This window comes from Brachionichthys hirsutus, chromosome 8 (assembly GCF_040956055.1).
Source record: "Brachionichthys hirsutus isolate HB-005 chromosome 8, CSIRO-AGI_Bhir_v1, whole genome shotgun sequence".
In the NCBI taxonomy this organism is placed as follows: domain Eukaryota; kingdom Metazoa; phylum Chordata; class Actinopteri; order Lophiiformes; family Brachionichthyidae; genus Brachionichthys; species Brachionichthys hirsutus.
The window spans coordinates 5388599-5412721 of record NC_090904.1 but is presented as its reverse complement, the minus strand read 5'-3'; the positions used below and the strand labels follow the sequence as shown (position 1 = coordinate 5412721).

At 40.1% G+C, this 24123-nt stretch overlaps 1 protein-coding gene across 1 annotated transcript in view; it reads right to left on the bottom strand.

Annotated features, from left to right (window-relative positions):
• The window catches only part of atp2b2 (ATPase plasma membrane Ca2+ transporting 2), a 48613-nt gene that overhangs the window by 5923 nt on the left and 18567 nt on the right, over window positions 1-24123 (bottom strand). The window contains exons 3-15 of the mRNA XM_068742714.1: window positions 23547-23804; window positions 22820-22945; window positions 21700-21825; window positions 21350-21382; window positions 18183-18224; window positions 16154-16318; window positions 14849-15063; window positions 13347-13589; window positions 6956-7197; window positions 6240-6474; window positions 1021-1200; window positions 830-917; window positions 584-690 (exon numbers count right to left, since the gene is read on the bottom strand). Coding sequence (XP_068598815.1) covers window positions 584-690; window positions 830-917; window positions 1021-1200; window positions 6240-6474; window positions 6956-7197; window positions 13347-13589; window positions 14849-15063; window positions 16154-16318; window positions 18183-18224; window positions 21350-21382; window positions 21700-21825; window positions 22820-22945; window positions 23547-23804 — 2060 coding nt within the window. The remainder of the gene's footprint in view (window positions 1-583; window positions 691-829; window positions 918-1020; window positions 1201-6239; window positions 6475-6955; window positions 7198-13346; window positions 13590-14848; window positions 15064-16153; window positions 16319-18182; window positions 18225-21349; window positions 21383-21699; window positions 21826-22819; window positions 22946-23546; window positions 23805-24123) is intronic.

Sequence of the window (24123 nt, the reverse complement as noted above, 5' to 3'; positions counted from 1 at the left end):
AGTGTGATAACTCATCTTCTTGTGTGTATACCCGCACTGCTTACATACATGTTGTCCAGCCAGCCTTTGCTGATTGCTCTGCTTTGTATAGCATTACCAACAATGGGAATACGTGGGAGTTTGCAGAGACAATAAACATGGACATGTGATGTTCTGCTGTTATAAAAATTGAATAAAAACCCAGAGAAATGCTGGTAATGCGTAATTTCTGCCAAGTGGTACAAATGCAAACTTACATATGAAGGACTCTGCCCACACATTTAACCCTAACTCCATCATTATGTCTTAAATGTCCCCTTTTACCTCATCTCTAGTGCCAAAAAACCGCACGCATTTTAACTGCAGCCCACCAAGACATAATACTCTGGATAAGCCAAGGCATTCGGTCGTGGTGTGAAAAATATATGTAGTATTATGTGCTGAGAAATTGTATGAGCTCATACCACTAGGGGGAGCTAGTCATTCACCGATAGACGGAGTAGTTTGAAGGAAAGCCTGAATACTGCAGAGGTGAAGGTAGCAACAGACATTTTTCTTTCAAAAGAAACAGAAATGTAGGGGAAATGGAATACATTTTGCTCACCATAGCAAAACCGACATCAGCTTTCTTTAGTGCAGGTCCATCATTAGTTCCATCCCCCGTCACAGCCACCACCTGTCTCTGGTCGACCATAGTACTGTCAATAATGCCTGTAGAATACACAGTCATTAATTACCTTACAAGCTGAAAAATAATATGCATGGGAAAAGGTACGAGTGCTGATGCAATAATGAAGAATATTCCATTTTGATGAGTAGTAATTCATGTGAAGCAGTGCAACCAGTTCACCTTTGACAAGTGTGTGTTTGTCGGTCGGGGAAGATCTGGCCAGAACTCGGAGTTTAGGCCAAACCTTGTCGATGCGCTCCTGCTCTACCTGAACACAAAGTAGAAGTGATGTGTAATTAAGGATTCCAGAGGCATGAATTAATATCCCCCCTTGTTTTCAGTCGCTTTCACGCTCATAAGAGTTTCTGTACCTCTCCTTTCTCATTGCGGATTCTCCTGTTAAACTCTTTGCCATCAATGCAAAGGAAGTCCTCTCCAGGGTGGATAATACCACACTTAATGGCAATGGCCCTCGCAGTGTTTATGTTGTCTCCTGTCACCATGCGAACGGTGATTCCGGCACGCTGACACTTCTGGATAGCATCGGGAACCTAAAGAGTTAAACATGAACATACTTATCAAACCACGAGCAAAAAAATAAAACGAAGAATCAAGTTCAAGTTTGATAGAAGACATTTCGCCTCTCATCCAAGAGGCTTCTTCAGTGCTGGGAGACTGGTCGAGGGTCCAGATGCTTACTACTCTTGGACCAGAAAACAAAGAAGTGACCGAAACCACACAGGCAATCAGACTCGCCAGGAGTATTAGCATTCTCTTTATGAATGCTAATACTAACTGGCAGTCATGAAATCTGACCAATGGATCCTCAGGAGTCATTAGCATCTATAAAGTGAAAAGTTTCCATTTAATCAAATATTCCTTTGTGCTTCAGCCTCCGAACAGTAGTTAAAATTATAAATAGATATATGCATGAAGATTGATCTGTGGTGGAACCAGAGAGAAAAAGCAGAGCATTAATTCAGAAACACATCTTCCTCACAAAAGGTCAGTGTGTAGGAGCATCGCTGTCCAAACCCACTCACAAGCAAAGGTGCATAAACATTAGCATACAGTAACAGAAGCTTGCATCCACTTGCACATATATACAGTCCTGAGAATGTTCCTATCTCTGACACACACCCCAAGGCACTTTCAAATTTGCTCCTGGCACATACAGACACACACACTGCACATACTTAAGGCAGCACGCGGCAAGTCATAAACACACATAGAAAATTCAAACGTATAATGGAATGAATCCCGATTAATGAATCTACTGGACATTAACATGAAGGGTTTAAGCCAATTAAAGGGAGGGAATTACAAAATTAGTCTCTGGCAATGAGATGGAATCAACAAATAATAAGTTAGCTATATAATACATTTATAATTAATCCTGCTTAATTGATTTTGCATTGTAGATAATTCTTGGCTTCTTGAAGCAAGACTCCATGAAGTGTGACCCTTGCTATAACGATACTATAATGGAGGACCTTAGTTGATCAACTTAGTGCACAGTGACGACTCACTGACTCAGCAAAACAATATTTGAAGTCATATTTTAATAATTCTCACTAACATTAGCAACCACAAGCTACTGTTCATTCATTCATTCATTTATCTTCCTAACCGCTTTGTCCGTAACCGGGTCGTGCTGGAGCCTATTCCAGCAAGCAACGTGGACAAGCCGCCAGTTCATCGCGGGGCCACACAGACAATCATTCAAACACACACACACACACCTATAGACAATTTCATGTAACCAATGGGCCTAATTTGCATGTTTTTGGTGGTGGGAGAAAGACTGAGAACGCCGAAAACCCACACATAAACGGGGAGAACATGCAAACTCCTCACAGAGAGGCCGCAAGTCGGAGTCGAACGTGGGACCTTCTTGCTGTGAGGCAACCGCCACTGTGCCACTGTGCCCTGCTACTAGTCATACCAGACCAAATATATGAATAGCACCAAAGGCTGTATTTTAGAGAGAGCGCAAGTTCTTGCATCCAAAATAAAAAGATTTTGTAGGAAGAATCGTCTTTATTTATCCTTCAAAAGTAAAACACACCAATTACTCGAAGCATACTGCTTTAAAGTATTAGCATCATTGGACAACAGCCAATTTACCGTATGTAACTACCTCAAGCAAAGGCAAAAAAATGACGTGATAAAAAGAAAAAATGACAGGCGTTTAGTGTAAAGGTGGGATGCACCAAGGATCAGCTCTGAGCCCGTTTTTGTTTGCCATGGTGATGGATAGACTAACAGATGAGGTAAGACAGGAAGCCCTTTACAATATGATGTTTGCAGATGACATTGTGATCTGCAGTGAGAGCAGGGAGCAGGTAGAGGAGAATTTAGAGAAGTGGAGGTCTGCTCTAGAAAAGAGAGGAATGAAGGTGATCAAGAGTAAAACAGAGTACATGTGTTTAAATAAGAAAGCCCCAGCGGGTACAGTGAAGTTGCAATGAATGGACGTAAAGAAGGCAGAGGACTTCAAGTACCTCGGGTCAACAGTGCAGAGTGATGGAGAGAATGTGGAAAGGAAGTGAAGAATCGCGTGCAGGCTGGAACGGGTGGAGGAAAGTATCAGGTGTGCTCTGTGACAGGAGAGTGTCAGCGAGGATGAAGGGAAAGGTCGGCAAGACAGTGGTGAGGACAGCCATGATGGACGGCTGAGAGACAGTGGCTCTGAGGAAAAGAGGAGGAGCCAGAAGTGGCAGAGATGAAGAAGCTGAGGTTCTCCTTGGGAGTGACCAGGTTGGACAGGATTAGAAATGAGACAATAAGACGGACAGTAAAGGTTAGACGTTTTGTAGACAAGGTCAGAGAGACCAGACTTTGATGGTTTGGACATGTCCAGAGGAGAGACGGGGACTATATCGGTAGAAGGATGCTGAGGATGGAGCTGCCAGGGAACAGGACCAGAGTTCGACCCAGGAGACGAGACATGGACGTAGCGAGGGAGGACATGAAAGTGGCTGGTGTTGGGGAGGACGATGCAAAGGACAGGGTGAAGTGGAGAAGTTTGATTTGCTGTGGCGACCCCTCATGGGACAAGCCGAAAGTACAGTAGTAGTTACAGTAAATATTCTGGCGAGTCAAGCAAGTTATTACATAAGGGTCTTAACAAGCCACCGTTATCAAGATATCAAGTTCCCGTCTGCTTCTCATCTCCGCTGCCTGGTTTGGAAATCCCTCTGCTCCAGCTGACCGGTCACCCGAAAGAGGAGAGGAGAAGCGTGCTATCGAGGCTTATTAAAGATACAATCTGGCTCTACAATGGAAGAGGGTAGCAGGCTATAGTAGGTGAGACTGAAAAACAATCCTCTCATCTAATGCGGATGTGGTTTGAGTCTTGTGTTCTTCCTGTTTCTTTCCTTACCGATGTTACTTGTCCTGACGTCTGTAATCCATGTGTCTTACACCTGATTCTAAATTTGCTTCTTTTCTCTAATGCTCCAACATTTTTTTCTGTTTTCTATCCCATTTCCACGCCTTTCTAGTAGCAACCCTGCAGATCCTCCAGGAAAAACAAAAAAACTGGAGAAAAGATATTTACAACTGCGTGACCTTTTTAGCTGAGCACAGGAAGTTCTCATTTCCAATATTAGTCATTGTCTAACATTTCCGGTAAGATGCAACCGGAGTGCATCAACAGTCATAGCACTGCTTTCCTGCACGACTTATTGGAAATGTCAGATGTTAAGTGACTTTTGTCATGGAAGGAAAACAGACCTGGATGGGCCGTCGCGGGGGCAATTAAACATTTCCTGGTGACCTGGTGAGCTGACAGGCCTGTAGTGTCAGTGCAGTGTAAAACATGCTAAATGAATCAATGGCTGAATCAAAGAGATGGAAACAAAAGACAGTTAAAGATCATCAGAACTGTAGGCTGTCAGATTCCATGCCTGCCTCTGACCTCATAGTGTGGACTCTGGCTGTCATCACACATGAGCAGTCACACGACCACACAGCAACACAACCTTCACTCAGTGTTGAGTGTGTTCAAAGCTGAGTGGTGTAGAAAAGAAATGGATAGCAAAGGAAAGGATGGATGAGAGGAATGGTATAGGTGGAGGGAGCGCATGAAAACGGAGAGAGGTCTGAGAGGAACGCATTTTCAAAGTTGACCTCAACAAGTCATGTCACAACTTTTTGATGCTGTGTGTTTGTTTGCTTGCTCGATTCATAGCAGGATTATGGGAAAAACTGCTGGATGGATCAATATTGATGAAAAAAATCTGAAGATGGGGCTTGGTCTAATTTAGAGCCCATTACATTTTGAGAGAAATCTGGATACCCTTCTGGATACAAACAAAATATCCCATCTATCCCATCTATTTATAATGGTGGCTTTACAAAAAAAAAAAAAACAGCTTGTAAAATATGTTTTCAATTTATTCACAAAGAATATCAGTCATAAAGGGGTCCGATTTTCTTTTCTTTTTTTTATATTGAAAACCCATTTCATTTGCAGATTAAAAAATCTGTTAAAAATTCACAACTGTGATTACATTTTTATTTTTATGGTTGGTGTATAAAAATACCAAGAACAATTTATGACCTTTTGATGATGATCCAGATCACAACGTGGATGGTGTAAATCCAATTACGATGTGAATGAGCTGCTCGGCAGAGGTTTGCACTCTCCAAGTGCTCTTCTTGTTCTTTAAATGTTTACTGGTAGATGTTTTTATTTTATTTTATTTTTTTACTGATATAAGGAAGCAATACAAATACTTCAAGCCTGAACTATTGATCTATTATGAATGCAGTGAATGGGCAGATTAACTCAGGTTAGAATACCAGCCTGAATGCATCCCTGTACCCTCCCCTGAAGAAAGAAAAAAAGTGCAGCAAACTGCCAGGAACAAATTTGATTGCATTTATCCAGCCATGTCTTTCATCAGATTAGTTTTTTTCCCATTTCAGGACATTTCACTTAGCTGCAGCTGCTTAAATAACTTGTTCTTGAACTTGTTTTCTAATTCATGTTGAGCTCACTGGTTTCTATTTCCTCCGATTTATTTAATCTCAGACTTTTCAGATTATCTCTCCTGAGCAGAAAGCGAAAGAAGAAATCATTGAAAGAGAAATGTGAGGCACTATAGAAAAGTGAAAGACATACCTGACAATGATGATGTGTGCAAACAAGGAAACATTATGAAGAGACTGTGCTAAAAGGTGAGGAAGGTCATGGGAAAAAAATGAAGAGGGAAGTTGAATAATGCAGTAGATGGTGGCTTCCTGCTTCCCTGTGACTGTACGAGAGCTGCCAAGTAAGGTCAGCCACCGTACACAGACACCTCTTTCAACAGTTTTCCATTCTACAAAACCTAACCCTGCCTTTTTTCATATTAATAATGGACGAGCTAAATAAAAGACTAGTTACATTTTTTTTATAATGATGTCAGTGCCTTAAGGAAGAAGTTGTGGTGACAAGACAGGAGGTGTCCACAGTGGACAGGGAGAAGTGGAGAGCACTTGTTGTGGCGACCCCTGGTGTGACAAGCCAAAAGAAGAAGAAGAAGGAGAAGTACGCTCAACCATCCACTCCGTTATCTATATGGATCTCATTATTCCCTACCTCTGGCCTGACAGGATCCTCAATCCCAACAACGCAGATGGCTGTGAGGTCACTGAGGATCTTGTTCTCATTTTCCCAGCTGGGCTCAGGATCACTGGTGAAGTCACGGTACCCCACACAAATGGTCCTCAGGCCGTCACACGCCATGGGCTCAATCACCTTTTTTACCATCTCGTCCTTGTCCCGTGGACGGAAAACCTGCGGTTCACCCGCCTCGTTCAGGATATGGCTGCATCTGTGGAGTGGTGAGACGCAGGTATACTGTACGTGATTGGGTATTGTAACTATTGTTGAAATTACCCAAAATGGAAACACAAACACACAAGTTCTTTGTGGTAGTGTCACAATATTAAATATAAAAGGGCTCCTCGTCACTACATTTAACTTGAGCACGTGCTGAATGTTCTTCCCCAGACCCTCCTACAGGATGGCAGGTCTACACCATCTCCCTGTGTTGTTAGTCTACCATGAGTCTTGGAAAATCCTGTGGGAAACACTGATATTTTCTCAACATTGCCACATTTCTGTGACCTTTAAAGAGGTCACCCCACTCTGATAGCCCACTAAAATAGCTCAAGTACTTCATGTCCTCAAATTGGATCTGCAACACATTTGGTAAAAATTCAGTACTCGACTGTAACACATTATTGTAAAACAAGGCTGTCGGCTGCATTTATTATCCAAGTTCTCTTGTTATTCACAAAAACCACACTCACTTCTTGAGTACAATTTCAGAAGCTCCCTTGCTGTACATGCGGAAGCTCCCGTCAGAGAGTTTGATGACGGTACTCATGGACTTCCTGACAGAGTTGAAAGTGTAGACTTTATAAAGCTTCTCTTCTGGGATTTGGTTTCGTATTGGCTGGTAATCCCGCTTCAGGGCCAGGACCAATCCCAGCAGACCACACTCTGTCTTGTTCCCGACTTGTTTCGGCAAACCGCCTTCCTTATCTGGGGGCTGGAGAATGACAGAAGAAGATATTCTGGATGTTTAGTTCATACGATATTCATGTCATGCTAAATTTGATTCCAGTTAAAGATGAGTCTTATCACACAGTGAATAGAAAGTATATTCAGATGAACACATCTTTGGGGGGAGGATCAATAGTACATGCTCTTTATTTTGTGGTTTGTTCTGAAAAAAGGAATCCATTTTCTTTGGTACAGTGCCACCAATGTAAAGCTCGAAATAGCTGCCAGTGATAATTGAGCAGCCAACAGGTGAAGGGGTTGGTTCGTGTGGGAGGGAAGGAGCCGAGTTAGACGGAATCAAATTTGAATGGTCTTATTTCAGGCATACGGATCAACCCCTTGCAATCTGTACATTTGTTAAATATAGACATTTAATTGTACATTTGAAACCGTGTTTTCCTCCAGTTCAGTATTTAATCGCAGTATCCATTTTTCCCCACATAGCGGAATGGATCGTGTGTCTTCTATCATAACATTTCTGACATGTTTTTTTTTAATTACCATTTAGCATGTATATTATTTTCATGATGGAGGCATCAGTTGTTTGGTCTGTCAAATATGAGAAAATTGGAAATGACAAAAATGCATGAAAACATCAGAGAGCTCAGTGACATCCAAATTGCTTGTTTTTAAATTTCTTCTGACACTTTTCAATTTCCTGTCAGAGAAAATGAATTTTGGAAAACTGGGACCAGAAAATGTTTATAATTATTGGCTTGAAAAAACAACTCAATTATACAAGTAGCTGCTGAGTATAGTTTCTGATTGATTGATTGATCTGTTTAGTGTAATGATTAAGATGCAGTAGACATTAATTCATCCAGGCTCAGTGACATTTTACATGTCTGTTTAGCTGTAGCTGCTACACGCCAGGGTTCTTAGTTGAGACGGTTGAAGAGAAAGTCAGCTAAAATCTCATTAATCATTAAAATCCAATCAGACTGCTGGCCCACATTCACCTAATAATTTGACATATCTGGTAAATGTACAGCTGCATCTCACAGATACAGGCAAGAATATAAATACTTTATACTGAATTTGTGGTAAATAACTAAATTAATGCCTTTTCCAAATGACCATTGATTACATCAGGAAGACACTGTTCCACATTGGCTAATGAGAGGTTGGAACACATGTCCATGTCTGTACTGTCTGCAAAGTATTTGGGAGAAACGGCAACAGAGAAACACCACGACACTACTGCTAAATGTAAATGAGCCGCTGAATTCCATACAGGATACATTATAAAATTTAATTATTGTTTATAGATGAACTTTAAGATGTGGTGTCTCCAAAAACATTAAACGATGTTAGAAATTATGATTGCCCAGTAAGATTTATATTACAATCTGTGTGTGCAGAGTTTGTATATTCTCCCCCATGTGTGTTTGTTTTCTCCAGTTTTCCTCCCACCTCCAAAAACACGCAATTTCGGTGAATTGATCACTGCAAATTGTCCGTAGTGTATATGTGTGTGCGTAAATGGTCTATGTTTGCCTATGTGTGACCCTGCGATGCGCTGGCGACACATTCGGGGTGTAGCCTGCCTCTCGCTCATAGCAAGCCGGGATAGGCTCCAGCAGACCTGTGACCCAACAAAGCGAAAAAGCAGCTGTAGATGAGACAATCTTTCTTTGTTGAGTCTGTCATGAGACGACCTTTCACATTTTTAGAGAGCACAGGACGATGAGCTGAGTGTGTTCAGCTGCAATCTGAAGCCACATCGCTAGACGCCGCTAAATCCTAAATACAGCATGTGGTCATTATTACAGTGTCAAAAGAATTAGTAAGATAAGGCTGGAATCCCAATATAACTTCCAATTCATGTCATAAGGAGCACAATTTAGCTTCATATTTTGTCACAGACGATGTCCGTTTTCTGGAAATGTGATTTGTGGGTCCATCTCACATCAACAGTGTTGTTACATGTTGACCATCGCTTATCTATTCATCTGTCACTGACTGTCTATCTCTCCCTCTTTGGCTGTTGAAGAGGGGAACAGCAGTAGTAATGAGGGACAATAGTCATTATCTGTATGCAATGTAATAGCTGCTTTCTAGAGGGTTGATGATTATAGGCTAAATGACTGGTTCACGCCAAGTCCTGCAAAAGCTGAAGCTTTGAAGCTGGCTGATTTATCAACCCAAAAATAACGTCAGATGTTTCAGGATTCATGCAATATACTCGCTCAGAAAATACTGAATAGATGCAGATTTCAAGTGCTTCTGAAAAAAAACCTGGCATTTCAGTCAGGTCTTGTAAATGCTGTCACGTACAAACTCACACGTTCTGAACAGAACCCTTGATCCACAGCAAATCTTCTTGGTATCACGTCTAGTTTAACACCCACCATCCAAGCAAGTTGAAGGGAAATCCATTTGGTTACTTTTGAGTAATGCTAACAAACCAACCAACCACCCATCAAACAAATTGACACATATTGGACAATATTAATAAATACACAAATGAAAGACATTTAACATAACTCCTTCCATTATGTAGAGAAACACAGAAACTGATGCCACATGAACAAGCCATTAAAGGAGAAAGTGCCATAAATAAACAAAACAAATGGAAAGGCAGATAGAAAGGCTGCAGCCTTTCTGCTCTCAGATCCAATCGGGGTTAGCTCTATGTGGGGTTCTACAAGCAAGGAAAGTAGATCGAATGGGACGCTCAACGCTAGCACGATAGGCTTTGGCTTGGCATGTCCCATGGCCTGGATGTGGCTGAGGACCGGCTGCCCTCTCCCTGGCTCTTGTGTGCTCCTGCAGGCAAGGACATATGCCAGAGGGAGAGTTGGCAACTTTACTTCCTTTTCCACCTGGAGCTGCCCTTAATCTTTTCCTCCTGTTCTTCTCTTTTCAGCTTTTCCTGCTCTTCACAATCCAAACTCTAAAAAAAGTCTACTTTTTATTCCATTTCCAACACCGTCTTCCTGTCCTCGGTTTTTTCTATCCTGCCCTCCCCTCACTCACTCCTCTCAATCCTTGCCTCCCTTGCTCGCTAGTGTTCACTTTCTCCTCACCTTATTTTTCGCTCCTTCATCACATGCAGAAGTGGATGATATATCTTGCACTCTACATGACTGTACCAGCCAACTGGGCTCAGGCCTGTAGGCATGCTGGAGGGTTGTAATTCAGCCTGCCACTCCATGGTGAGGAAGCTTGTCACTCGAGTATGGTTCCTCTCCCCTACATCATTCATTAGGTGTGCGATTTTATCCTTGCTGTGACTCCATTTTCCTCTTCCGTATATATTTTTATCTCCATCAAAGAGGTTACATTCATTGACATTTCACTAGCATATCCTAGAAGTGATTAATTGTTTTTAGTGATACAGGAATTTATAACGGATTATTTAACATTGTGATTTAAGGCAGATTTCATCAATATATGTTTAATAATTTCTTAGGGTAGCAATGTATATCTACATTTTACCAAGACTGAATATTTTACTGTATCAGAATAGATTCCCAAGTTAATTGAGAGATGGGCCCCCTAATGCTGAAATTATTTCTCAGGGTTATTGGACCTTGGTTTGCAGTCTCCAAGTGTTCCTGTGCTCCATTTACTTTCACTAATTTTGGATACTTGTTTTTAATGTTCGTCTTGCCTTCACTGCAGACATGTTATGTTACCAAACATAAAAAGGCATAATCCTTAATTTTTTTATAATAACCATCAAATTTATTTTCAAGAATGACAACACTGGTGGATCCTTGTTTACATTCCATTATGTTAAGCATTAATTGAATACCACTTTTTATTGTATTACAACCTTCATGACTGACTGGGGATTTATTTTCCTGTAGAATCGTGATCCAACTTCTCCAAGGTATCAAAGCTTATGGAATTTACATTTACACAGATTGTAATTTTATTGTTGTTCTTACCACCATTTACCTTCCATGAATCTTACATTAAATTTATTGTATTTATCTTCTGGTTTGCAACAATTCTTTGAACATTTTCTGTGAAGATTTGAGAAGGTCCGCATTCACTTAAAAGAATAATATAATCCAATACTGTCATGTTGCAGGAGATTATAGTCTTATATAATCAGGTTTTGTCAGCACGGTAACTATAACAACTTGTCACATTGCACATGCACATTAAACTGAAATAGGAACTATTACAATTCTAGATTAACATACTTGAAAATGTTATTCTGCGTTGACGAATAATGTACAGTATCTCAAACCAAGGCTTTAATGAATGTACGGGACGTTTAACTGGCCATCGTGAAACAAAAGATGAGCAAACATAAATGCACCAGAAGTTATTTTACAATAATGAAGTGTTAAAATGCAGACTTTTGTCTCCACCAACCTCACATATTCTAAATAAATCCTTTTCTGTATTTAACTGATGCTGGCCTAGAAAAAATGGAAACATTCCTCCATTCCAATTCCTCATTCCAATGTGATGACATTATTCACTGTGTCTGTAAGTGTTGAGAAGATCAAAATAACTGTGTGGCTGATATTCTCTTTCACTCTCTCTAATTTCCAAAATGTGGCATTTTCAAATTTTGTCCAGTGTATCAAATAATTCCATGGGGACACTGGACTGAAAGCTTAAACCACCAAAGACACTCATCTGTCGTCAATGTTGTCCAAACAAACATAACATTCCCAGTACTCATTTCTGGATCTCTTATTTAAACTTTACACCCTGCACCCTATTACTGGCAGGGGGTTTATTTATTGATAAATAAAACATTTGTAATAACAAGCTGTGTTTCTTTCTTTGTCAGCCAGTTCAGAGCTTCATTGTCCATCTGTACAACTCTTGCCATCAACATTAGGACAAACATTTCTTTAAGAAATCCCTGACTTCTTGTTTTGCATAGCAAATGGAAGTTATACTATAAGTAAAAAACAGATATGAAATTCCTTTCTTTAAGTTGTACTTCAATAGTTAGTTTATACTGTGCATAAACTGTGCAAAAAGGCTGATGTGCGGTTTTTGCATACTTGCATTGCATTGAACCAAATAGCCAATAAATGCTGATACCTAATGTTTAAAGATACTATGCTAATAAAATACAAATTTTGAAACCTTTAGATACAGATGCAAGGATCTATGTAGTTCTAATGACAGGATCCTTGAAAGAAAAAAAAAAAAACAATTAGTACAAGTAGATTTAATTGAACAGGACAGCTATTCCGTACAAGGCTGTTGCTACTGGCTTTTCCTTTTAAGATGATGTAGATATTTTGACGTCACTGAATGCCATTAATAAATTACTACTTTGCATGCTTGGCTTGTCTACAAGAAACATCCAGGGTAAGATGGCGCGTTAAAAGCCCCAAGTTTTATATCCAAGCATGTGTGCACACATTTTACTGAATACATGATTAAGTGCACGTGGCTACAACATCAATGAGGAATTACATATACAGTTCGAGTGTGTATCCCATGTGTGTGCATGGATTCATTTTGTAAATGTGCGAGAATTTCGCCCTTGAGGATCCACTGAAAAGTCTGTATGTGCTGACAGCAGAAGAAAAAAAAATCTAGGCTGTAGCAGTATTATGAAGGCAGAGAGGCAAAAGGACTGATCTGGGTATCAAAGCCTGCCTCGCTGCCTTGGTGTTCTTTGTGTGTGATGGTCATCAAATGCTTCCATAGTCATCGTAGCATCCCACAGGATTGGACACTTATATAAGAACATACCAGCCAGCATACTGCAGGGCTGGAGTGGTGCTGAGGGGGTGGGGGTGGCTGAAGAAGGGAAACAGGGATGCACAAAATACTTACTGGAAATGTGCCTTTTACATCCTATTTGTAAGTTCACTTCATTCCCGAATTAAGTGCATCCTATAACATGCCAAGGACACACTGCACCTGCTCTGCAAAGAAGAAAGCTCTGCAGAAATGTCTCAGTGTTTCAGGGCTGCTCTTGTCATAGTGTTTCAATGTCACCCAGAGGAGCGGAATCTCTGCAGTGAACGCGAGATATTTGAAATGTAATAAAGACACGGAGTAGGGTTGTTGACTGTGAAAAGGAAAGGGGTACATGCTGTTTAATGCCATTACATAAGAGTTAAATAAAATGTGATGGCTGTTACTTCTGGATGGCATAAATGGAATGTCCAGAAATCTAACCTTACATTACAGGTGGCTTACCAGTATCTTGGTGGTGTAGGCGCTGTTGATTGAGATGGAGTTGACTAGGAGCTCCAGTGATTTTGGTGGCAGAGCTCCAGGATCCGGGATTTCTTTATAGTGGACATCTCCCACAAAACACTGCACAGCCGTCATGCGGTTGGTCGTTAGCGTGCCTGTTTTGTCAGAGCAGATGGCTGTAGCATTGCCCATGGTCTCACATGCATCCAGGTGCCGCACCAGGTTGTTGTCTTTCATCATTTTCTGTTGATAAAAAATAATGTGATACTGAGGATGTATTTAAATACACACTTGAATGAGCTTAGAGTTCAGCAGTCAGCGCGCAACAGAACTGGTTTGTCTGTCCGATCTTTTGAATCAAATCGGCTTTTAAAACTTTGTGGCCACTTCAGCATTCATGTAGGCATGCAAATTAGATGCTTGTAATTGTGATCAGATCCTGTGTGAAGTTCAAATCCAAGTCACAGAAAACATAAACATAGGCACAAAAATTAAAGCACTGTGGAAAAATATCCTTGCTGCATTCGCATCGAATATGCATACATTTTTCACGTGGTATGTTTAACTGCAAGTACAATGGAAAAGATGTTGCACAGAATGCAAACTGTGCAATGTGACTGACAAAAGGTGAATGAATTGAGTTTCATTTAAGTTAAGAAACACCAACTCAGGCCAGATATCCATGCGACACTGAGGAGAAAGGAGCCATTTGTCGTCGTAAGTTGACGACCCCCTGTCCAGCTTTTGTGTGAATGCAGTGTTAGAATACATTACTGGATACAATACTAAATGGAGTCAATGAACAGTAGAGCAGTCACAAAACATTCTCTCCCCAAAAACACCTGTATATATTTCTCCGTGAAAAACACAACTAGAAGTTGCATCCAACAATATTTTTTACTTTATTTTGTTGGGAAGACGGCGGCTCTAATAGAGTTAGCCTTTCATGCCATGCTGGATGGATTCTTCCCAAAACAGTTACATTCCTGATGCTGTCATTGATGGAAGTTTCTCACAAGTCTGTAAATCTTTTTTGGAATTTTAAGGCTACTCTCAAGGTACTTTAAATGTTGAACTTGAAAAATGCACCCACCCCTTCATTTGGTTCTACTCCAAAATTAATTGATTCCTATTTTAGGGAATAAACGGCCCTTCTACTCAATTTCATTATAATACACAAATGTAATACACAAAAAAGAAAGAATTGTAAAAAAAAAATAGACTAATAAAAAAAGCTAATTATTACACACTGCTATCTGGATGTTGTCCAAAATTGAATGGACTCTTTCCTGTTAAATCCCAAATATGTTAGTGGAAAGGGAAAAACAAGTCTTCACAGTAGTCATAATGTAGAAGAAAGGGGGACAATCCTTTCTTCCTTAAAACATTCTCAACCCTACCACTAAGTAAAGAAGTTTGTCCAGTGAAAAAACCAAACAGAGGACTCAAACTCCCAAACAGACCAGCGTCTGGGTGCGTATACACCGTATGTGTTTGTTCACCTTAACAGAGTAGGCCAGGGAGATAGTGACGGCCAGAGGCAACCCCTCAGGCACGGCCACCACCAACACGGTCACACCGATGATGAAGAACTTGACAAAGTACTGGATGTAGATGGGGGTGCACTCGGTCAACCAAGGGCGCTTCTGCATCACAAAGTTGTCGATGGCAAAGTACAAGACCAGGATGATGACCGTGATGGCTGACATGACCAAACCTGAGAAGAGATGGAAAAGGTTATTTGCACAGCAATGGCCTGATATGTAGTTGAAGTAAATGTATTGATTACAACCAATTAGCTGAATCCAATCATGTAGCACATTGTTGGAGCTTATAAAAATTAATAAAATACTTATTTTGATTATGCATCCAAGGAAGTAAGAAGTGCATTGATTTATGTCACGTGGTCTGTGTTCGGGTTGTTTTAGTATTTTATTTGAATTGATTAATCAAATGGACGGTGACATCAGTTTCAATTAGTGGCAGACAGAAATCGGCGGTCAGCCAGTTGCGTTCATCGATGCTTGCTGCTGAGGGGCTGACATATATAAAAGCACGGCATGCCATTAAGTTTGTGATCAATCCACCACTGAAAGCTGATAAAGCTTTGACTTGATAAGAGAATATACACAGCTGTTCCACCACAGTAACATACATAAACACATATCGGAGGGTCAGAGGCCCAAAACAACCATGTCAGATACTGCAGAACATGTGTCACTTCAGTCTGTCCGTTTCTGTGCTGTTAATAACTTGACTGACATCTCATTGCACCTTCACTGCTTTGAAACAGACCATCATGGTGGAATAAAGTTTCACCAGACCTGCAATGAAAATCGTGAATAGGAATAATGAAATGAATGAAGGGAGAGCTAGTCTGTGAATAGGGCTTTTGTGATTTTGGTTTAAGAACCAAAATGGCTCAAGACTGCTTAATAAACAAGACCCATGTCATATTCACTGATATCCTTAAGTTGCTGCTGGGAGGATACCTACAGCGCAGTCAAAATGGAATGTGAACATTCATCGCTGTTAAGTGCAACGGCATAGTGCCAAAGATTCTATATATTTAATAAAATGTATTATTGTTTGGATTGGATGGAATCTAATGTAATGCAATGACTGTGAAAGTGTAGCAGCTGCAGATTGTTATCTAAATTGTTTGCAGTGCAGTGATCAGTCCCCAGATGGCAGGTCATCTGCTAAATAAAAAGAGCAAGGGGTTTTATACTAACAGACACATTTAATCTTCCTCCCCATTTCTGTGAGTCAAGCAATGACTTCTGGTTTTGAGTCATGAACTGTACCTGCTTTGCCAATCTGGACTGCGAGTTTAGTCAGCTTCCCTTGCAACACAGACTTCTCTTTCTTTGGAATGGACACTTTCTTCCTCTCTTTCTCGTCAGCCTCTCCCCCTTCAGCACTCTTTAGAGGCTGCATCTCCATGGCAGCTGCTCCATCTTGCTTCTTTACTGTAAACACCAAAAGAGACAGACAGCAGCGGTGTTAGAAATGTAGATTTGGCCGAGGGCGCAAAGACAAGCAGGGAGCCAGACTTAACCACCCAGGTGTTACACTCGCTCCAGGATATTCAGAGCAGATATTCCAGTTGAGATTTGGAACCAAAGGGAAATCATCCAACGTGCCATGAGGTGAAAGATAATTGGCATGTATAAACCTCTCACATGTCATACTTAAATAGTTGTTTATATTTGTCCCTCTTGGAGACTGTGAAACTTCAAACATTATATTTTTTACTACCTTTTGGGAACACATCAATATTGTAGGTTATGCCTTAGTTATTTCAGACCATGAAACTGAATGGAAGAGTGAAGGATATGCCACGGAATGATGGATTTTATTTTTTACTTTCATTATTGAGTCCTTTCCAGCCATTCACACCATATTTTCATCAGAAACTTATTTATATATATAAAAAAGTAATTAATGTGCTCATATGACTAGATTTGCGTATTTACAAAAAGCAAAGAAATTGAAACCTCATACAATGGAGCACATTTCACTCATAGGACACTAATCAAATTTAAACAATGATGATCAATAAAAGCATAGCTATAAACAATTAGATACCCACACCCAGGAGCGAGAGAAATAGAGCGATAGATAGATGTACCGGGTAAACGTAACAAATATCAGGACAGTATTCAGCAAACCCGTATACATATTTGCTGTGACCATTTTTATCTTGTACAAAAAGACAATCACAACACTGTTTCCATTAGTCTAATAACGGAATGTTCATTTCCTACAATCAATAATCATTGATGCATGTTGCACTTTAAGATTAATCAAAATATCATCAGCTTTCACGCAGTAGGAATTTATCAATTACCTGACTGCCTATCTGCCATTCACACACACACACACACACACATTCTTTGTATCCCATTGTCAAGAATCATTACATCCCATTTTTCCGACAACAATGAGGATTGTGTTTGATGCTCATGAAAACCTTTTATTGATCATTTTTCATGCTGTCTTGTTGTGCATTTTTCCTTTTGACTCAGGACAGAAATTGACTGCATCTGACAGTAATCAGCAGGAGGGCAGGATCAGACACTCGATGCTAATACACAATCGGGACAAACAGTTTGCCTGCAGAAAACTTCATGTTCTATATTCTAGCTACATGGTCTCCAATGCACCAGCAGCGAGATAAAACATCCCAGTCATCTAAAAAGGTTTGCATTCTGAGGTACTGTAACTGAAAAATCTGCATTTATTTTCCATTTATAATGTAATGTGATTTTTATTTTTTTCTGATTGTTATTACACAACAAGCAGACTATGACCAAATGAAGCAGTTGACAGCAATGAAAATTATATGCAAGAATAAATTACACCTGTAAATGTAACAATTATCCCAGACATGATTTTTTTCATAATTGGGGGTAAGGGGACCAGGACACTAAGAGGACAGTTTTGGGTGTTTGCAGAGGGAAAGGGAACCCTGCTTGAGGTAGGGTATATAATGACAAAACAAGAACAACAGAACAAAAGACCAGGGACAACACATCAGTGACAGACAGACTGAAGAGGAGGGCTATTCTAAGAGAATATAACTGCAGGGGAAGATCTGGTCAAATGCATCTTCTGAGATGTACAGAGGTGAATTTTGTCAACATTTGTCAATAATTTGAGTCACAAGGAGATACGCAGAGTATAGAATTAGACAGAGTCCGAATCATAAAGCAGTGGATGATTTTCTGCCTGCATTTGAACCAGAGTTCACGCCACACACCACAGAAAACATAAGACGAAGAAAAAGGAAAGGGGAAGGAGGAGGAGCCCAGTAAATGTGGTGGTTGTTACCTTTAATCTGGTTGCTCTCCATATTGCCATCTTGCATTTTACCTATGATGGAGACATACAAGACAACAACAAATACAACCATAGCAGACAAATTATCACCACATAGACAACACACACACAATTGAGACCAAAACACAAAGACAGGAAAATGACTTTTAATACAATGTCTCTGACTGTCACATAGAAAGGATTGTGATACTGATAGTGATGTGATGTAGCTACAAGCTGCATCTAATGAAAAATGTAACAGATTCACAGACATATACTGTAGTGTGCAGATTTCCTTGTAAAATTAGGAGGAAATTAGGTTTTAATAGACTTTAGACTATTTGTATTGCATTTAAAAGTAGGTAGCTAAGAATCCTCAGTGGGCCTCTCTGGAACAAAAATAATTGTTTTACATTTGAATATAGATCTATGTTATTTTCTGTGATTAGAAGAAGAAAAAGCTGTACTCATAATGAAATTAGTTTGGTCCTAACAGAGACACTATGTGCACAGGAAACTCGACACACATTCAAGAATACAAGGCATATTGTCAGACTATCAAATTAAAGTGTACAGTTAATACAGCATTACACAGTAGGGGAGAGTGCGCCACAGACACACACACACACATTTACTGCAGACAAAAACAAGGCTGCAGCATGCATAAGAGAAAAATCAGAAAGTGTGTGCAGAGAGCGAGCGAGAGAGCGAGAGACTGGAGGAAAGGACCCCCCACATGGCAAAGTTACATAAGAACAACTGAAGAAAAGTCAAAATCTAAGGTCATTCTACAAAAACAAGATTATATTTGTGATATAGAATTGGTTTGCTGGTCCATACATGTAGTAAAAATCTATTCTGCTTTGCTGATCTTGTTACCTAACCAGGCTACAATTACACAAAGGTGGGTACTGTTCGTCAAATTGCATAAAATGTGTTGAGTGTTTTGCACTCAGCAATGTCCCAGAGAAAATGACTCCGGCAGAGCCGGCGGACCTGATTTCCTCAGAAATCACAGGCATTTGGAGGGTAAGTGTCTGAAAATCCACTTCTACATTAACCGTTCCCTGGATTCACATTAAAGCTGAAGATGAAAAATAGCTCTGTTCCAGCCCAGGACAGCACAAGGTCATCATTACTGTGCAATTTACAGCACATTCTGTTACTTCGATCAAAGGAGACAAAGATAAGAGACCTCAGAGCTGCTATAGAGAATGTATTTAATCCATGGAATGTTGTAGAATTGTCACAAATGGGCGAGTTTACAGTTATATTGATGAATAACCATTGACACCAATTTCATCTGCGTTGGTTTAAAAAAGTTTAGGGGAAACAGTCCGGTCTGCCTACCAATATCAAAACATTTAGAACAGAGTCTATGAATGCCACTGTTTGACATTTCTATCACTTTTATTTTATTTTGGTCATTACAAAAACAAAAATTAAACTAAAATCTGAAATGGTTAATGTCACATTACTCCTTTAATCAGTTGCCAAAAAGAAAGCAACTGATTTAATTCTCAAAACTGCCGCATTTGAAAAACAATTTTGCATGACATTAGACACTACACTACATTACACACACGAGTAAATATTTCTTGTACATTTAACATCAGAGGCAGCTAATGACTTTTCTTATAACAAAAGGTTTCCGAGACATCTATTTGGTATACTGTACATATTCAATGCACTAAAAGATAAAATATGGCAGAGAGAAGAAAAAGAAACAAAATACTATTTCTACTGCGGAGGACATGCACAAACGGCAGAGATACAAAATAATTCCTATATAAGTGTCGGAAGAGGTAGAACAAGGGGTAAGCACCTGTGACAGGAGTCACTGGAGGATGGAGAAGGGTGCAGGAGTCACAAGTCACAACAGAAAGAGGTCAGACATCAGAGGTTGTGTCAACCTACCATTAATTAGGCTGGCACTGCCAGGAGCATTAATGCCTGCGGCCCCATCCGTGGCTATAGTTGCGATGGGGTGGATGGGGGGATGGGAGCAGTCTAGCCAGTAACAAAGAAGGCCAAACTTCAATGAACAAAATTTAAAATACACACACACACACACACATACTCACAAACATACGCATGACAAGACAATGAACAGGAATATTAGGGTTATAGGACATTTACGATAGTCAGCATATGCATGTGAAAGAAGTGTTTTTAACCTCCTTAGCGTGTAAAGCATTCATGTAATAAGAGGTCAATGATTGAACATTGGACAGACGTGAAACATGAAATCAGAGGACGACGTACTGCATAAGGAAATTCAACAAAAACTGAAACAAGAGCTACGAAATAGTCAAAACTCAACTTTATTTGGGTTAGGCATGTAGAGAACAAGACTAATAATATCTCATTGTATGACATGTTAAATATTGAGTGTCTTTTTTAGGGGGCGGGGGGTAATCATCTATTATTAATTAATTTATATATATATCATGTGTTGATCAGACACGTTTCTCCTGCTTTGCTAAATCTGCCAAAGTTTTTTTTTTAATGGGAAGAAATAATCCACTACACTACACCATACTAAAGCCAGATTAAACGTACCGGTAGACAACTGAAGTAGCATATATCAGCATATAAGTATTTTGATCAGAAGACTACAGTATTGTCCTCAGTTGATGAAATGGTTTAAGACTACAGAGCGCGATGTGGTAACTCTAAGAGAGTAACAAATGCATCAAAACACATGCATCCATACAAAGGCCCTGCTCATTGCCATCATAATTATTCATAAGTGGCAAAAAAAACACTACCTTTGGCAAAAATGCGCATGTGAAATATTGCCCCTTACATTTTACAAAAGCATGAATCATCTACTTTGCTCTCTATTGCTGGTGCATGTTTGGCACACCTGAAAGGTTGCTGCTCTCATGTCATTATTTTATAACAAAGAGATGAGGCTGAGAGGCTTTGTTTACTCGCAGCATTTAGGTTCTCTATGAATCAGGGACGATGATGGATATTAACTAGTCAGTGCTGCGATAAAGGGAGAAGATTATGTCATCTGTTGATGTGGTGCTTCTCTTTTTACGTGACAAATTACATCGGGGTGAGGCCCTTGGCTACAGGAAGGGGGCGCTGGTTTATTTGGTATCATGACGGCTTGAGGGTCAAGAGGATCAAATACCGCTCCAAAGGGTCAGAGAAAGGTGATACTGTACCTGTGTTCTGGTGTCCGTCTTCCATTGCGCCTCCTTTGAGGTGAATTTGTAAGGACAAGAGAGCATGGACAATAATGTACCTGCACCCACAGCACCTGAACACTTCCGCTAACAAGTATACAGCCAATACTCATTTCATACACCAGGAATGTGCATTGTTCTACAAACACTTAGAAAAAGTTCAAACAGTTTGCATGAGATAATCAGATAAACCAGTGAGTTTATCATGAGGGCACAGAACATTTCATGACCTAATGAAAAGGCAAAGCTTAGTTAGAAGAATGCTGCTGAAAAAAAGGTTAACTTTAAGTACTCGGGAAGCAACTGCTTAAAAAAAGAAGAAATCTGACCTTTCTTTTCTTTCTTCTCTTCTTCCTCTGTGCCGGCCCCCAGCAGGGTGAAGATGATTCCAGTCTGAGAGTTGACGCCAACAGCTGTAACCACCATGCGCCCTGACCCTTCCATCACATGTGTCCCTGGAGAGATGGCAGCACATTGTTATACAATGCTAGTTTATAGATAGACAAATGAATTGACCCGTTTGGTTAGCCCATCCCTTACACAGACTAAACACAGCATATGTAAGGACAATTTAATTACACCAAATGGCTATTATTGTCTTTGGGTGAGATTCCTCAGGTTATTTCTGTAGAATTTCGTGCGTAAATGCGTCAGTAAAAGATGTGTTCCTTTTCCATAGCATGGTATAAAATAATCCAGCGCCTCCTATGCCTGCTCTTTTTGATTGCTCTATGGTCTTCTTTCTGCATCTATATTTAAGTTTAACTGTCCTGATGTAGCAGCCAAGATTAGAAGACTGCGTCATCCTCATCAATACACCTTATTGAGAGAGCATCCTAAACTTTATCAAAATCAAATGTCAGCACTTTATGTTATTCGTACAATATACTTTATATGACAGTTTTAATTTAATGCACTGGAATAGTGAGCCAAAATTAGTCATTTGTGCAGACTGTGTTACACTTTAGTGCAAGAGTGCATGCACAGAATAAATATAAAGAGCATCATTAACCTTTGGGAGAGCAAGTCAATGTGGATGAATGTGAGGCTAATTAAAGAAGGTAGTAAAAAGTCACACAGCTAATTATCCATGAGCAAAAAACTAAGATGAGAAATCAGATTAACCCACATTTCTGTCATCCGTGATACATTGAATTTCTAAGAAACCTTCAGCTACAAATTAGGAATGAGCTGCAGCAAATACCGAAGGAGTTACGATGGGAAGCAGATATTAAACGCCATGCTTGAGGCTGTTGCTACCATATTGTAGATTGTAACTGGCCTCCTTTACTCTATTATAGTATCACCTTGACTTAAAATCATAATGTTCCCATCACTGTCTACATGAAACCAGGGACACCAAAACTATTCTAACCTAATTTGCTTGAAAGTTTAATATGGAACACAGACGGTGACATGTAGTATACACCCACCCATCAGGTGACATACCAGACAACAGCATGGGGTCTTTGTCCGCAGCCTTTTTGACATGGTCAGATTCTCCAGTCAGTGATGACTCATCAATCTTTATGTCATTACCTTGGATCAACACCCCATCAGCAGGAAGCAGATCCCCTACAATAAAGATTTATCCACATTGATGAATGTTTGAGTTAACAGTCCCTGCTGCATATTTCTGGTACAAGATAGCACTGTGATTGGATGCAAGCGTGCTCCTGTCTGAAGCTACTGACTTTCTATATATTAACATACAGCTGCTTGAATGTGTTTAATTGCTTAAGGTGGCATTTCTATTCTTCCTCTGGAAATGAAATGAGGTGTACTCTCTTCACCTCCGTGTTTCACCTCAGAAGATGTTTTGAGGATAAGATGCTCTGAAAATTAGTTGTAAATTTACCAGGAACCAGTCTTGACTTGAAAATAAAATGAAGAAATGCATTTTCTTAGAATTACATGACTGGGACCAACTAATTAATCCAGGAGCCACTCATTCTCTGATCATAGAAGGATTTGGTGTCAGCATTAGTCGTTTTTTGTTCACACGGTATAAAATAAGTCAAGTTGGATATGACAGAAACATTATATCCGCTTCCCATGGATATTTTTTTAAAGCTCTGTGAACTATGAATGTGTACCAAGGTCATATTGGCCCATTTGAAATTAACCCACCTCATAAGTACCAGAAACTCATCCAGCAAGCTGTTCCCAAACGTACCGTATTTGACCTGTGCAATATCCCCCACCACAATGTCAGCCACAGGCAGCTGTATGACTTGGCTTCCACGCACAACCTGAAACTTCTGCTCCTGCTCGATGCGGCTCTGCAATCCACGGAACTGTTTCTCCTTCGACCAATCATTGAAGGCCGTCACCAGCACTACACACACCACAGACAGCAAGATGGCAGCGCCCTCGATCCAGCCAGCGTCAGCCTCACCCTCATCCTCTATTCCGCCCTCTGCCATGCCACACACTGCAGGGTGAGATGGGGGGGAAAAGAGGAGAAATACATACACCTGAAAGATCTACATATAACACGCTGCATTTACACACAGGTATACTACATGTGTTTATAAGGTCGAGTGGGACACTCTTTCGCAAAAGAGCTGACAAGCACATAAACATCCAGCTGTGGACAGCTGGAATTGTGTGCGCAGTGCAAATAAACACACATGTGCAACCATTCTCTGAAGGCTGAAATGACCTTCAGAGAATTCATTTCTCTCCCCTTCATTCAGTGGCTTTCATTCTTAAAAATGAATGTCCTGCAATCCACTGGCTGTTCACTCACA